At 44.9% G+C, this 15760-nt stretch overlaps 2 protein-coding genes across 2 annotated transcripts in view; one reads left to right on the forward strand and one right to left on the reverse strand.

Moving 5' to 3' along the window:
* Positions 1-15139, forward strand: part of lamb4 (laminin, beta 4) — a 57814-nt gene extending 42675 nt beyond the window's left edge. Inside the window, exons 31-35 of the mRNA XM_039808962.1 lie at positions 618-825; positions 1165-1300; positions 1399-1569; positions 13784-13937; positions 14705-15139. Of these exons, the coding sequence (XP_039664896.1) occupies positions 618-825; positions 1165-1300; positions 1399-1569; positions 13784-13937; positions 14705-14844 (809 nt within the window). The 3' untranslated portion in view covers positions 14845-15139. The remainder of the gene's footprint in view (positions 1-617; positions 826-1164; positions 1301-1398; positions 1570-13783; positions 13938-14704) is intronic.
* LOC120564180 lies at positions 210-13609 on the reverse strand. Its single transcript, XM_039808963.1, has 2 exons — positions 12396-13609; positions 210-833 (listed from the first exon to the last, which is right to left on the reverse strand). The coding sequence occupies exon 1, from the start codon at positions 13397-13399 to the stop codon at positions 12461-12463; it is 939 nt and encodes a 312-aa protein (XP_039664897.1). The 5' UTR covers positions 13400-13609; the 3' UTR covers positions 210-833; positions 12396-12460.
* Positions 15140-15760: the final 621 nt, after the last annotated feature.

A 15760-nucleotide genomic window follows, 5' to 3' on the forward strand; every position in this document is an offset into this window, starting at 1 on the left:
GATTTCAGACACTGACATATTATTAAGTTTAAAGTCTGATATACTTCTGCAATTTCAGAAAAAAACTCAGTGGTAATTATGACTTGAACAATATTTACAAATCTAAAACTGATAAATATAACTTCAACATGATACAAACCCAAAGTGTTTCTTCAAGATCCAGGAGCTTGATTCACTCAACCAGAGGAGAGTAAATGACTCTGTGAAAGTTCATATACAGACAGTTTTATGCTTTAACAACAACCGTCATACAACAATACAGACAGTTGTAGAGTTTAACAATAACCGTCGTACAACTTCAATGTTATTTGTGTCCCTGAAGGGCGATTGGGTGTGCAGCAGTTATAAACACATACAAGAAGATATACACACAGTCACTAGTGGGGTGGGTTGGGGGGAATAGAGTAAGCCTAAAACAACAATAAAAACTGGAACACAACCGTTACAGTATGAGAACAAATAAATACAAGTACTAAGCAAGGCACATGGGTAGCAGCGTCAAAGTAGCCCACACAGGGTAGGAAAAGTGCTTATCAGTATTACAAAGTTGACACAATATAATCAACAACAACCGTCGTACAACTGAAAGGTAACTCATCATGTTTTCTCCCGGACAGATGAGATGGTTCCTCCGGAGGACATTGAGAAAATGTCCCAAGCTGTTCTGGCCATCCAGCTGCCAGGAACACCAGATCAGATCCGATCAATGATCAAAGACATCAATAATCTGCTGTCCAACACCATCAACATCCAAGACGACCTGAGGTACCTGCAGGAGACCGCCGAGACCGCCCAAGACCTGCTGCAGAGAGCTCGGGAACTCAAGTCAGTGTCTGAAAACATGAAATATCTCTCTGAAAACATATGTTAACTCTGTAAAACATGAAATATCTCTCTGAAACATATGTTGACTCTGTAATACATGAAATATCTCTCCGAAAACATCTGTTGACTCTGTAAAACATGAAATATCTCTCTGAAAACATCTTTTAACTCTGTGAAACATTAAATATCTCTCTGAAAACACTAATTTATTAACTCTGTGAAAACATGAATGTTAACTGACTAAAATACAAGACTTGAACTGAAACACACAACTTTAACCTTAGTGTCTTCATGAAGAAACTTGTATTTTGAAGTTGTGTTATTGCGTCTTGTGTTAAGGGAGCGGACAAAGAACATTGATGTGACTGAGATCAGCAGAGACATTTCTGGAGCAGAGAAAGCTCAGGACAAAGCCAACAACAACCTGGATGCAGCCAGCCGAGACAGAGACATGACCAAAGACCGCATCCAAGATGTAAATATGTCTACAAACATTTGTCACCTGGCTTTAGCCCTGCATGAGTTTAATGTTGAGGTTGATGTGTTTTAAATTTTTCTCTGTCTCTGTTTCAGATGAAAGACAAACTGGACGACGTCGAGACAAAGTTGATGAATCGTCGACCTAAAAATCTGCAGGATGAGATTGAAGCCCTGAAGGAGAAAACTGAACAGAACAAAGAGATGGCCAGAGACGCCCAAGAGGCTGCAGACTCTGCTTTAAACCAGACTACCGACACAGAACCAGTAAGACTTGTAACACGGAACCAGTAAAGTCCAGTTCAGGGCAAAGGTTATTGACGAGTTTAAACTTTAGTCTCCTTGCAAGTCTCAGGTCTGCAGCTGCCAGATTCCTCTAATGAGACGATACGAGATAGTGTATCATCTCCATAGAAACCACTCTCTGTACTTCCTTTCTAACTTTAGACTTCTCAGGCTTTTTCTAGCTGGATTATCATTAGTAGCATCTTAAATATGAATTAAAGCTGCGAGCAGCGATGGACGGGCCCTCGCACCTCTCCGCGCGTCGCGGTTACTGGCAGACGCCGCTCCTTGCGACTGTTCATTCGCTCGGCACTCAGACACCACAAATCGTCACCAATGGAAAGGGAATACCATGATACCTCACACAAGACTCTACGTCATACGGTTCATCAGCTGTGAAAGAGGGCATGGCTAAAGCATAGGGGGCGGGTCAAACCATAACCAATTAAAAAGGAAGTCTGTGCTGAGTTCAATGATACCTCACACAAGGGTCTATCTTAAATGGTTCAAATTTTAAGAAAGGGGGCGTGGATTAAACATAGGGGGCGGGCCAAACCATAACCAATTAAAAAGGAAGTCTCTGCTGAGTTCAATGATACCTCACACAAGGGTCTATCTTAAACGGTTCAAATTTTAAGAAAGGGGGCGTGGATTAAACATAGGGGGCGGGCCAAACCATCACCAATGAAGAAGGAAGTCTCTGCTGAGTTCATTGATACCTCACACAAGGGTATACCTTAAACGGTTCAAATTTTATGAAAGGGGGCGGGGCTTAAGCATAGGGGCGGGTCAAACCATCACCAATTAAAAATGAAGTCTCTGCTGAGTTCAATGACACCTCACACAAGACTCTACCTTAAACGGTTCAAATGTTATGAAAGGGGGCGTGGCCTGAGTAAGTGGGCATGGTCATATTATAGGGCTGGCTCAGTATCACATGTAGACCACACATAAGTTTCATGTAAATCGGATGATGTTTGTCATATAAGGCAGATTTCCTGTGGCCAGGGGGGACACTATGACCAAAAGGAAATTTTGGCCTGTAGGTTTCCTCAGGTCTGGACCCTTGTCCATCGTGAGAAATTTCGGGCAGATACGACAACGTACACTCAAGTTACAACAACTTCTTTGTTCATCGCCAAACACTCAAAATGGCCGCCACGCCACGCCTACACCGTCTAACGAAAAGTTTTTCTTTTAATAACTTTTCATCGATAAGGTGTTGGGATGGTACAGACCAAGTTTGAAGTCCATCGGATGAAATCTCTAGGAGGAGTTCGTTAAAGTATAGCACCTTGACTTTTAGGCCTACTTCCTGTTGCTACTAGGGGGCGCTATGACTTTAAGTAAATATCGGCCTTTATTTGTCCTAAGGGTTGGACTCTTATGAATCGTGAAAAGTTTCGAGGTAATCGGACAACGTACACTCGAGTTACACCCACTTCCTGTTTCGGCGGCTAAACGCACAAAATGGCTGTACAAAATTTTTGTACATCTTGACATGGTACATATGTGTACCAAGTTTCGTGAGTCTACATTAAACGCACTGCAGGAGCTCAATTTTCTTAACTTTCTAGGGGGCGCTAGCGAGCCATTTTTGTGCGCCTATTCCCGAAACCCTTAAAATACGTATATTTTCACCAGACTTGATGCGACCGCCAAATGTGGTGAGTTTTTGAATATGTTAAGCCCCTCAAAAAGGCAATTCATTTGACGGGAAAATAATAGAAAGAAAGAAAGAAAGAAACAATAATTCCTTCAGTTTCAATAGGGCCTTCGCCGCTGTCGGCGCTCGGGCCCTAATGAGGATTGTGATAGTAAGATACCATAGCTGCATTTCTAGTAGAGATGAAGTAGAGAAAACAATGTTTTATTTCTCTGATTCTCTGTTTTGTTCTGATGCCAATCCCTGTCTTCAGTCTCTCCCTAACCCATTCCACCACATACCGTGCTGTCTAGCTCATTGAGCCTCCGTTTTAAACTCTGACATTTCCACCAGCTGACAGCTTGTAACACAGACATTAAAATGGATTCTCGATCATTTTATTTCTATGGTTTGTAGCTGACTCGACTAGCTGACTTCTCTATTGGCTGTAGAAACAGGAGACATCTCTTACATTCTAAAACCAGCCTCTGGAGACTCCACCAGCTGACTTGTCTATTGGCTGTTGAAACAGGAGACATCTCTTACATTCTAAAACCAGCCTCTGGAGACTCCACCAGCTGATTTCTCTATTGGCTGTTGAAACAGGAGACTCTCTTACGTTCTAAAACCAGCCTCTGGAGACTCCACCAGCTGACTTCTCTATTGGCTGTAGAAACAGGAGACTCTCATTACGTTCTAAAACCAGCCTCTGGAGACTCCACCAGCTGACTTCTCTATTGAATTCAATTCAATTCAATTTTATTTATAGTATCAAATCATAACAGAGTTATCTCGAGACACTTTACAGATCGAGTGGGTCTAGACCACACTCTATAATATACAAAGCCCCAACAATTCCAGTAATTCCCTCAAGAGCAAGCATTAGCAGTGGCTATTGCGACAGTGGCAAGGAAAAACTCCCTTTTAGGAAGAAACCTTGGCAGACCCAGACTCTTGGTAGGCGGTGTCTGACGGGGCCGGTTGGGGGTGTGATGAACAGTGGCGATAATAGTCACATTAAAGATAGTGGAACAGTGACTTTGAAGGTAGTCGTTGTAGTTCATGTTACAGCAGGACGTTGCGGGATGAAACGTGGCGCTGCAGAGCATGGGTGGATGCGGACGCAGCAGAACGCTGCCGGGCGTTGCAGGGAATCGCAGAGCATGGCTCTGCGAAGAAGAAACATAAGGACTCCGGGGAGTAAACTCCCCAGAGCTAGATTAGTAAAAAGCTATTCTGGGACAGGATGTATACAAAAGGAAACAAATGAAAACATTGATGAGAGGCTGTACTGGCCTGCCTCCCTCTACTCTCACTATATTATTGAATGATATTATATGATCAATAAATCTGATGACTACGAAGAGAAGCAGGTGGGCCGGGTTAGGTGGACGCTGCAACTCCTCACTTCTTAACTATAAGCTTTATCAAAGAGGAGAGTTTTCAGTTTACTCTTAAATGAGGTGATGGTGTCTGCCCCCCTAACCCAGACTGGGAGCTGGTTCCACAGGAAAGGAGCCTGGTAGCTGAAGGCTCTGGCTCCCATTCTACTTTTGGAGACTCTAGGAACCACAAGTAACTCTGCATTCTGGGAGCGCAGTGCTCTAGTGGGACAATAACGTACTAAGAGCTGTTCTAGATAGGATGGTGCTTGACCATTCAGGGCTTTGTAGGTCAGGAGAAGGACTTTAAAGTCAACCCTGAATTTTACAGGAAGCCAATGCAGAGTAGCTAAAACAGGAGAAATATGATCTCTTTTCTTAGTTCTCGTCAGAACACGTGCTGCAGCATTCTGGATCAGCTGGAGAGTCTTAAGGGACTTATTTGAGCAACCTGACAGTAGGGAATTACAATAGTCCAGCCTGGAAGTAACAAATGCATGGATTAGTTTTTCAGCATCGTTTTGAGACAGGATATTCCTAATTTTCCTAATCTTCTGTCTCTGTCACTGTTTTTGTTTTAACCCTTTGAGCCCTAAAGGCACAGTAGTGTCATTGACGTGAGAGGACGCTGGCGCTGGTTATTCGCCGCTTCTCCGTCTGCTATTCTCTTGTGTGTTTGTGTTCGCTGTACCCCCTACCTCTGGACAGCCTCTGTACCCTTGGACAGTCTCTCAGCTGGTTCCCGAAGCCGCCTGGGCTCCTTGACCGGACTCTTGCCTCGTCGGTTAGCCGCTAGCTGGCTGCCCCCGTTCACCAAATGCGTGGCGGCTAATCCTAGCTGCTACAGCGGCTAACCCGATTGCTGACCTCCTTCTCACAGGCAACCTCCACAAGATGCGAGCCGCGACCAAGACTAGACATTCCTCTCCTCCTGTCATGCCGTGGATCATTCTGGCACTCACCTCATTCATCCACCTCTGTGCTCCTAGCCCATGGCTAACCGCTATCACGGAGCTCTCAGTCCCTCCGCTCGGCATCATGATCAAATATTCAACTCTGCAACTGGTCCAACTTCGCAACTACTCCATTCCATCCTGCATCCCAGTCATCAGACAGCTCGGACTTCTACGCCAATTCGTACATCCACAGAAGCTCTCGCCCCCAAGTTTGTTTTCTTCCACCACGGACAATCCAATCCATCTCACGCCCCCGCGCTTGTCGCCCGCACCTGTCCCATGTCATCAGAATGCTTCACCCACTGGTTCACATAGGGCTGAACGCACCGTCAGGCTACACAGAAAACCCGGACTACAGTGCTTTCCCCACTTCACTTACACTTAATCATACTCTCCAATCATTTGCTAATCGGCTCACTGTCCCCCCTCAACTGCAATACCCCCACACCCCACCGACCACACGCACTGCTAACCGGGACAACCTCAGATCTCTCCAGCCTGCCCCCATCCCACCACCCTCTCACCATGCCAACTTTGCCCTCCTCAACACCCGATCGCTCAACAATAAAGCCCCTGCCCTCCATGAACTAATCCTCGACAACACTCTGGACTTCCTTCTGCTCACCGAAACCTGGCAACAACCCAACGACTTCTTCTCCCTCAACCAAGCATCCCCCCCTGGCTACAACTACATCGGCAAACCCCGCCCCTCCCGCCGTGGAGGTGGCCTCGCCGTTATTTTCAATCAGAACTTCCGGATCACAGAACTCACCCTCCCCTCAGTATCATCATTTGAATATCTCGCCTTCAAAGCGCTTTCCTCCATGACAGTCATCCTCATTTACCGGCCACCTAAACCAATTCCCTCCTTTTACTGAACTCCTCACACTAGCCTCATCTCTCTCTCCACGTCTGCTGCTACTCGGTGACTTAAACATCCACATGGACTCCCCCACCTGCAAGCTCTCATCAGAATTCACCATTTTACTGGATAACTTCTCTCTCACCCAACATGTCACATTCCCCACCCATGAAAAAGGACACATCCTCGACCTGGTCTGCTCCACCAACCAACCGGTGCTCGACCTCCATCCATGCCTCTTTCCCTCTCTGATCACAAACTGATACGGTTCACCATCCCTTCTCCAACCCCACGCCCCCGCCTCCTCAGGGAAATCACCTTCCGCAACCTCAAATCTATCAATCCCCACCATCTCTCTGACCTGCTCTCCACCACTCTCCACCTGGACTCCACCCTCACCTCACCTGATGACCTCACAGACCACCTCAACTCCACCTTGTCTACCTCCCTCAACACCCTAGCCCCCCTCAAAACAAAACCGTCACTTTTAACACCTCTTCACCCTGTACACACCTGCACCCGGAAAATGAAACAAACTGGCCGCCAACTTGAACGTCTGACAAAGAAATCATCCCTTACAGTCCATCATGAAGCCTATAAATCCCATCTCACCGCCTACAAAGATGCCCCCATTGTTCCGCACAATCTGCCTACCTCTCCACCATCCTTACCGACCACCCTGCCAAAACCCCAGAACCCTCTTCTCCCACAATGAACAACCTCATCAAGCCTCGGACCAACAGCCTCCTTACCTCTACTCCGGATCTCTGCAACGCATTCCTCCACTTTTTCACTGACAAAATCAATCTCATTTACAAATCTCTATCCCCTGTATCTGACCTCCCAGGATCTACTCCAGCACCTACCTTGGACCCTCCTCTCCCCATCCCTCCAGACCTCCCGACCCCTCCTCCACACTTCCTCCTCTCCCAGTTTGACCCAGTCACTCCTCCTGAAATCTCCAAACTCATCAGCTCTTCCAAACCCACTACCTGCTCCCTTGACCCCCTCCCTACTCCACTCCTGAAGTCCTGCCTCCCGGTCCTATGCCCCTACCTCACTAACCTCTTCAACTCCTCACTGTCCCTTGGAACTGTCCCCTCTGCTTTCAAAACTGCTGCTGTCACCACAATCCTTAAAAAACCTGGTCTACATCCCTCCTCTCTCAACAACTACCTCCCAATTTCCATCTCCCCTTTCTGTCTAAAACCCTGGAATGCATAGTCGCCTCACAACTACAAACCCATCTTCATGCCAATAACCTATTCGAACCTCTCCAATCTGGTTTTCGCCCCCTACACAGCACAGAAACCGCTCTCCTAAAAGTCCTCAACGACCTCCTAACCTCTGCTGACACCGGTTCCCTCAACATCCTCATCTTCCTCGACCTGAGTGCAGCCTTCGATACTGTGAGCCATAACATCCTGCTCACCAGACTCAAAGACCTCGGTATCGAAGGTACTGCACTCAGCTGGCTCCAGTCCTACCTAGCCAACAGATCCCATTTCATCTCTCTCCACAACCACACCTCTGCCACAGCCACAGTCACTCAAGGTGTTCCCCAAGGCTCCGTACTTGGCCCCCTCCTCTTCATCATCTACATCCTCCCTCTTGGTCAGATACTCCGCCACTTCAACCTGGACTTCCACTGCTATGCTGATGACACCCAGATCTACCTCAGCACCAAATCCCCCCACAATCCTCCCCTCTCCCACATCAACTCCTGTCTGTCAGCTATTAAAACCTGGATGCAACACAACTTCCTCAAACTCAACAGCGACAAAACAGAATTCCTTCTGATCGGCTCCAAATCCACACTTAGCAAAACCAATAACCCTAAACTTCACCATCGATGGCACCATTGTCTCCCCATCTCCCCAGGCCCGCAACCGGCGTGGCGTGATCTTTGATTCCACCCTCTCCCTTGAGCCTCACATCCGTCCAAGTCATTAAACCTTTTACTTTACCCTCCGCAACATTGCCAAAATCAGACCCTCTCTCACACCCCCCCGCTGCTGAAAGACTCATTCACGCCTTCATCTCCTCCCGACTGGACTACTGCAGCTCACTTCTCCTTGGCATCAGCTCTACCAACATCAACCGACTCCAACTGGTCCAGAACTCAGCCGCCCGCCTCATTACCCGCTCCAAATCCTGGCACCACATCACTCCTGTCCTAAAACAACTCCACTGGCTTCCTATTTCCCACCGGATCACCTACAAAATCCTAGTCCTCACCTACAAAGCCCTCCACCATCTGGCCCCCTCATACCTCACTGACCTCCTCTCCGCCATACCAACCCTCACGGTCCCTCAGATCCACCTCAGCCGGTCTCCTCTCCATCCAAAAGTCCAAACTCCGCAGTTTTGGGGACAGAGCCTTCTCCAGAGCAGCTCCCAGGCTCTGGAACTCCCTCCCCCAAGAGATCCGCACCTCTGAGTCCCTCACCATCTTCCAGTCCCGCCTCAAGACCCATCTCTTCAACTCTGCCTACCCATAGCCCCCGCCCCCCTCCCTTTTTCATCTGAATTTTGTTTGGTTCTACTTGTTTTGTTTTGTTCGTTTTGTTTTATGTTTTTATAATCTACCCTGCCCTGTAAAGCGACTTTGAGTCCATGAAAAGCGCTATATAAATTCAATTTATTATTATTATTATTAATTTTGGCAATGTTACGAAGATGAAAAATGGCTGTTCTCGATGTTTGTTTTAGATGGGCGTTAAAGGATATATCCTGATCAAAAATAACTCCTAGATTTCTGACAGTAGTGCTGGAGGCCAGGACAACACCATCCAGAGTAGCTATATCTTTAGATAATGAAGTTCGGAGGTGTTTAGGGCCCAGCGCAATAACTTCAGTTTTGTTACAGTTTACCATCAGAAAATTATAGGTCATCCAGGATTTTATATCTTTAATACATGCTTGAAGTTTAGCTAACTGACTGGTTTCGTATGGTTTGATTGATAAGTATAATTGAGTGTTTCCTAATGATATTACCAAGAGGAAGCATATATAAGGAGAATAAAATTGGTCCAAGCACTGAGCCTTGTGGAACGCCATGTTTAACTTTCGCATACTTAACATTAACAAATTGAGATCGATCAGAGAAATAAGACTTAAACCAGCTTAGTGCAATTCCTTTAATTCCGACTAAGTGTTCTAATCTCTGTAACAGGATTGTAAGGTCAATAGTGTCAAAAGCAGCACTAAGATCTAATAAAACAAGTATGGAGACCTTTGTCTGCAGCAGTTAGAACGTCGTTAGTAATTTTCACCAGTGCCGTCTCTGTGCTATGATTCTTTCTAAATCCTGATTGAAAGTCTTCAAATAGACTGTTGCTATGGAGAAAATCACATAACTGATTAGCAACTACTTTCTCAAGGATCTTGGAGAGAAAGGGAAGGTTAGATATAGGTCTATAGTTTGCTAAGACCTCAGGATCGAGGGTGGGTTTTTTCAGAAGAGGTTTTATCACAGCTACTTTAAATGACTGCGGTACATGACCTGTTAATAAGGACATATTGATCATGTCTAGTAGAGAGGTGTTAACCACGGGTAATGCTTCTTTGAGTAGCCTCGTTGGGATGGGGTCTAAGGGGCCATCCACACGGAAACGTTTTTTGGTGCAAATGCACGTGTTTTGCATCATTTGGGCCGACCGTCCAGACGAATCCTGCAAACGCAGTGCCTGAAAACGCACTTTTTTGAAACCTGGTCTCAGGGTGAAAAAATCCGAAACGGCTCTCGTTTGGCTTCGTGTGAATGGTGAATACGGATCCATATCGATGATGTCATCGCCACCCCCCTCTTTTACACCCTCTCCACGGCACTGACGCGCACACAACTGCGGTGAAGCTAAGCGAGCATGTCCCATCTCCATGGTCAAACCAGCTCACTTCATCTAAATACTGTGTCTCTGCTCCCTGACCCTTCCCTCTGGATTCTACACAAGATATATTGCTAACGTTATGTAGCCAACGTCATTCATGGATCATTGATGTTTGTTTGACTGCCGATGTCAGAGCTAGCTAACGTTAGCGCGCTAACGTTAGCGCGCTAACGATACGGATCCATATCGATGATGTCATCGCCACACCCCTCTTGCGCTAACGTTAGCGCGCTAACGTTAGCTCGCTACTAGCGCGCTGCAATCATGCAAAATAAAAGGCAATCCAACAGCACATTATACAATGTAAACAAAGACGGCAGCCTTTATAAAATGAGCAGTGGTGAAAGTGATTATAGTCCACGGATGTATTAAGAGAACGTTATAATCTAGTCATGTTATGAAGGGAAGTGGAAGTGATTATGCTCTTCTTCTCCGTTTTTGGTGAATTTCTGTAGCAGAAACAGCGCCGCCTATAGGCCTGGCATATGAAGTAGCGTGTTGAGTCATTTACAAGTGGATTCGTTTGGACGCAACTTTTCTTGAAACGAATCCAGGGAAGACGGGTAAAAAAAAGATTGTTTTGGTACGTGTGGACGGGGCCTAAGAGACAGGTAGATGGCTTAGCTGAAGATACCTTTACCATTAGTTGTTGAAGGTCTATAGGATAAAAGCAGTCTAAGTATGTCAGGTCTAGTCGTTCTTTCTAGCGGTCCTGCGTTGAAAGGTGAACCATTAGAAGTTGAGGGCAAAAGGTGATGATTTTTATCTCTAATTGTTATAATTTTATCATTAAAGAAGCTCATGAAGTCATTACTACTCAGAGCTAGAGGAATAGATGGCTCAGTAGAGCTGTGACTATCTGTCAGTCTGGCTACAGTGCTGAAAAGAAACCTTGAGTTGTTCTTGTTTTCTTCTATTAATGATGAGTAATAGTCTGATCTGGCATGTTTGAGGGCCGTCCTATAGGTTGTCAGACTGTCTTGCCAGTCCAAACAAGACTCTTCCATTTTGGTGGAGCGCCATTTACTTTCAAGTTTTCGCGAGTTTTGCTTTAATTTACGAGTTTGGGAGTTATACCAAGGTGCTAGTTTCCTTTGCTTCATCTTCTTCTTTTTGAGTGGAGCAACAGAGTCTAAAGTAGTCCGTAGGCAGGCCGTAACACCATCTACACAATTGTCGATTTGAGAGGGACTAAAGTTTACATAAAGGTCCTCTGTTGTATTAAAACAAGGTAATGAGTTTAGTGCTGTTGGAATGTCTTCCTTAAATTTAGCTATAGCACTGTCAGATAGGCATCTAGTATTGAAGCTTTTATCTAATTTCGTATAATCGGGTATTAAGAATTCGAAAGTAATTAAGAAGTGGTCTGATAATAAAGGATTTTGCGGGAATACTAATACATCGTAAAATTTTGATACCATATGCCAGCACGAGGTCGAGGGTGTGGTTAAAACAGTGCGTGGCCTCATGCACACTCTGACTGAAGCCAATAGAATCTAGTAGTGAGTTGAAAGCAGTACTAAGGCTATTGCTGTCAACGTCCACATGGATATTAAAATCACCTACAATGAGTACTTTGTTAATTTATCAATTCATTTATTAGTATTGTTTTAGAAGACAGAGATCTGATATTTAGTAATCCACATCTAATTTTCCTATCCTTTTCTATCATTGCAGTGGTAGTTTTAATTCCAATTAGGTTGTTAAGTATTGCCCCTCTCTTGGTTACCTTTGATTTAACTGATCTGAGTCGAGGAACAGACACCGTCTCATTTTTTGGGACAGGCCTTGGCTGACGTGAACTGGATGCTAAATTGACTATGTTTGCAGTCAACTTCTTATTACTTAGGGGATTCACCACTTTGTATGGTCTGTTGTTGATTATAATTGGAATAGTACTAGTACTACATGTTACTGGAATAGTACTAGTACTACATGTTACTGGAATAATACTAGTACTACATGTTATCCTGCAGAAAACATTTTCAGATTCATCCACTTGTATAGTGCTATCAGGATCAATACTTGGGGGGCATGAATCTGTGATATTTTCCACCGAATGTCAATACTTGCCTTTCAGTGTGGTCGTTCTGTTGTCAGATAGCAGCCTGGCTCCGTGTCAGTTTGGGTGGAGACCATCATGCTTCAGGAGGTTGGGCATTTCCCAGAACAAGTTGAAGTTGTCGACATAGGGAATGCTCAGGGAGGTGCAGAGTGGTTCCAGCCAGGTGTGGAGCCAGAACAGTCTGGACCATCTCTCCGCACCCTTCCTGTAGGTAGGTAGAGGCCCAGAGATGACGATCCGTTTTCCTGTGCCCATCAGGGATGGTGATGAGAGTTATGAAGTCTTTCCGGAGTGCTATTGACCGTCTCTCTCTGATGTCGTTTGTGCCCACATGCACGATGATGTTGTTGACCTTGGCGTGGCGGGCGAGGATGCTGGGAAGTTTGTGCTGGATGTCACGGACATTGGCACCGGGGAAGCAGTAGACCTTGGAGGGACTGCTAGGTGAAGGGGGAATGTAGAGGTCCCTGACCATGGAGCTTCCGATGACCAGCGTGGAGGTTGATGAGTCCGAGGGGGGAGAGTCCGCCCTCAATGGGCGCGTCGACTGTGTGGATGGACCAGGATGAGCTGCGTGGGGACGTGGCAGAGAAGGGAACTCCTCGTCGTTCGTCAGAATGCTGTAGCGATTTTCTAGTTGTAGGGGTTGGGCTGGGGCTGAGCGTCGTCCTGACCGCCTGCTCTGGTGCTTGCTTACACGCCATGGCTCAGGCTGGTGTGGAGTGGAGCTGGTCAGCAGAGCTGGCTGGGTCCTCGGCAGAAGCCGAGGAGAGACAACAGGGTCAGAGGTTGTATTAGTGCGTGGTGGGGTGAGAGTATTGCAGGGCACAGTGGAATCAAGACATCCGACAGTGTGTGTGTGAGGGGAACTTCCAATGATAATGGTGTCGAGGAACTGTTCACTTGCCTTGATCTGGTGGAGAGTCGATATTCTGGCTTCAAGTTCCACTATCTTCTGGCTGAACAGGAGGCACGAGTCACAGCCAGGTGAACAGCTGAGGGAGGGCATCATGTAGCTTGCTAGTTTAGCTAGTAGCAACGTTGATGGAGGCCTTCTCCTAAAACCGATCCATTTTCACAAGTCGAATTACAATGCAGGTGCTCCTGCTTGTGTTAGCAAGCTGTGGATAGCCCGTTACTGCTACCAAAATATAGAATATATTGTCTGTAGAAATAGGAGATGTCTCTTACGTTCTAAAACCAGCCTCTGGAGACTCCACCAGCTGACTTCTCTATTGGCTGTTGAAACAGGAGACTCTCTTACGTTCTAAAACCAGCCTCTGGAGACTCAAACAGCAGAGTCGCAGCTGTTTGAGTTGGGCTGAGACGGGCCGGTACAGACTGCTGAAACTTGACTTTTTGTCACAGTGTTTCTGTCTGACTGTCTCTGGAACAGGAGCTGGAGGACGTGATGAAGCTATTCGAGCTTTTAAAGCAGAAAAACTCCAACCAGACGGTTCAGAGTGAAGCCGGAGAACGTCTGAAGAACATCGTGGAGGAGGCGGAGAAGATGAAGAAACAGGTGGAGGACAAACTGCAACAGATACAAGGTACAACCAGTACTTTTACTTGGTAATACACACAGATACAAGGTACAACCAGTATTTTACTTGATAATACACACAGATACAAGGTACAACCAGTACTTTTCCTTGATAATACCCACAGAGTCAATGTATAACTACTTTAACTTCATAATACTCTACTACTGAAAATGATCGTCATGATTAGTTGTAATCTGTTAGTATCTGCAAAGCAGATTTCTCTTTGTGAGCGCTGTCGTCTCTACATGTCGGGGGGGGTTTAGACAGATGGCATGTTCTCTGCTCATGTATCCCAACATTAAACATCCAAAACATCAACCTCACTTTAAATTTTCTACCAAAAAATTGTCTAAACCCCTTTTTCTCAGGCTGGATATAATCCACTTGTTCTTTTTGTGACAGGAACTTCTGGTCAGAAATATTCTTCAAGTATATTTCAAGCGTTTCACATTTCAGCTTTATGGTATGTAGTCTGATTTTGCAAATCCATCATCCATAAGAGCTTGAATCTCATTTTGTTTGCATGTGAACACACTCCCAGTTTTCCTCTGCAAGTTTTTCTGCAGGAGAAACTGCATCCGTTCCTTTGAATGTGACATCCTGACAGCAATGAACGTAGAAACATCGCAATACATACAATACCCAACAAACTCGCTATGTCCAACAAATGAGTCAGTGTCGCTATTACACTCTGCCCAAAACAAGCTAATTCTGAATGACGTCTGAATGAAGATATACAGTATATATTCTGTGTGTATATTTGTGTGTTTCAGATCTGGAGCAGAAGATCCAGAAGCTGATCCAGAACAAAGAGATCAAAGTGGCTGAAGTCTCCATGTTGTTGGACACGGTGGATTCACTTCGACGGGAAATCTCCAAACGGGCCGAAGGATACATCAGCTGTACCACCTAGACACAGCTGACAGGGTTGGAGAGTAACTAGTTACGTGTACTCTTATTACAAAATTAAGATAACTGTAATCCGTTACAGTTACTGGGAGAAAATGTGTAATTAAATTACAGATATCTATGAAAATGTTCATGATTACGTTTGGGGTTACATCTGAATATGTTCTGTAAAAAGCTAGGCTACATGTGGAATGATATTAACTGTGTTGCGTTGCATGTTTTTCATGTGCACAATGTCTTGTGATGCCATTTCCAGCCACAGATGTTAATAAAGTTTGGTGCTATTCTGATGCTTTGGATTGGTTCTCCTGTTTGAACTTACTGACTGTTAAATCGCCTCTCAAGCTGTCTGAGAGTTGCCACTAACGAAGAGTTATTAAATGTAAGAATCAGAATCAGAAAGAGATCTAGTGGCAGCTAAGTAGCACTTGCTAGGAATTTGCCTTGGTTGATGGTGCATACATAATAACAAAAATATTAAGGGACAGTATTAATTATAAGTTACATTACTTTGATAGAGTCATTTTTAAATATGGTAACTTGTAATCAATAACATATTACATAGAAGAAGAAAAAAGCAACAAAAACATTAAACCCTAACCCTTTACTGTAAAGATCCAGATCTGGACTAATCTGGAGATTTGTGTGTTTTCATACATTTTGTATAAAATACGTCTACATCCTACAAATAAGCCGTTTAATTGATTCTGTGAAAACATGAGGAAACACTTGACAGAAGAAAATTATTATAACAACGCTTTGATTCCACACTGGATAGAAGGATAACTTCAAGTTTATACAAATATAATATGAAACAAATTGTATTATAATATATTATTTAATAATAAAACCGACTTCTGATAGTGAATCTCTATTTCTAACACCATCCTCTCCTCAGAAGCTCAGCAGAGATCTTCAGG

Source organism: Perca fluviatilis, chromosome 8 (genome assembly GCF_010015445.1).
Source record: "Perca fluviatilis chromosome 8, GENO_Pfluv_1.0, whole genome shotgun sequence".
NCBI classification, from domain to species: Eukaryota; Metazoa; Chordata; class Actinopteri; order Perciformes; family Percidae; genus Perca; species Perca fluviatilis.

Excerpts from the sequence above, each read along its gene's own strand:
- LOC120564180 (XM_039808963.1), bottom strand. The coding sequence starts at position 13,399 with ATGATGCCCTCCCTCAGCTGTTCACCTGGCTGTGACTCGTGCCTCCTG.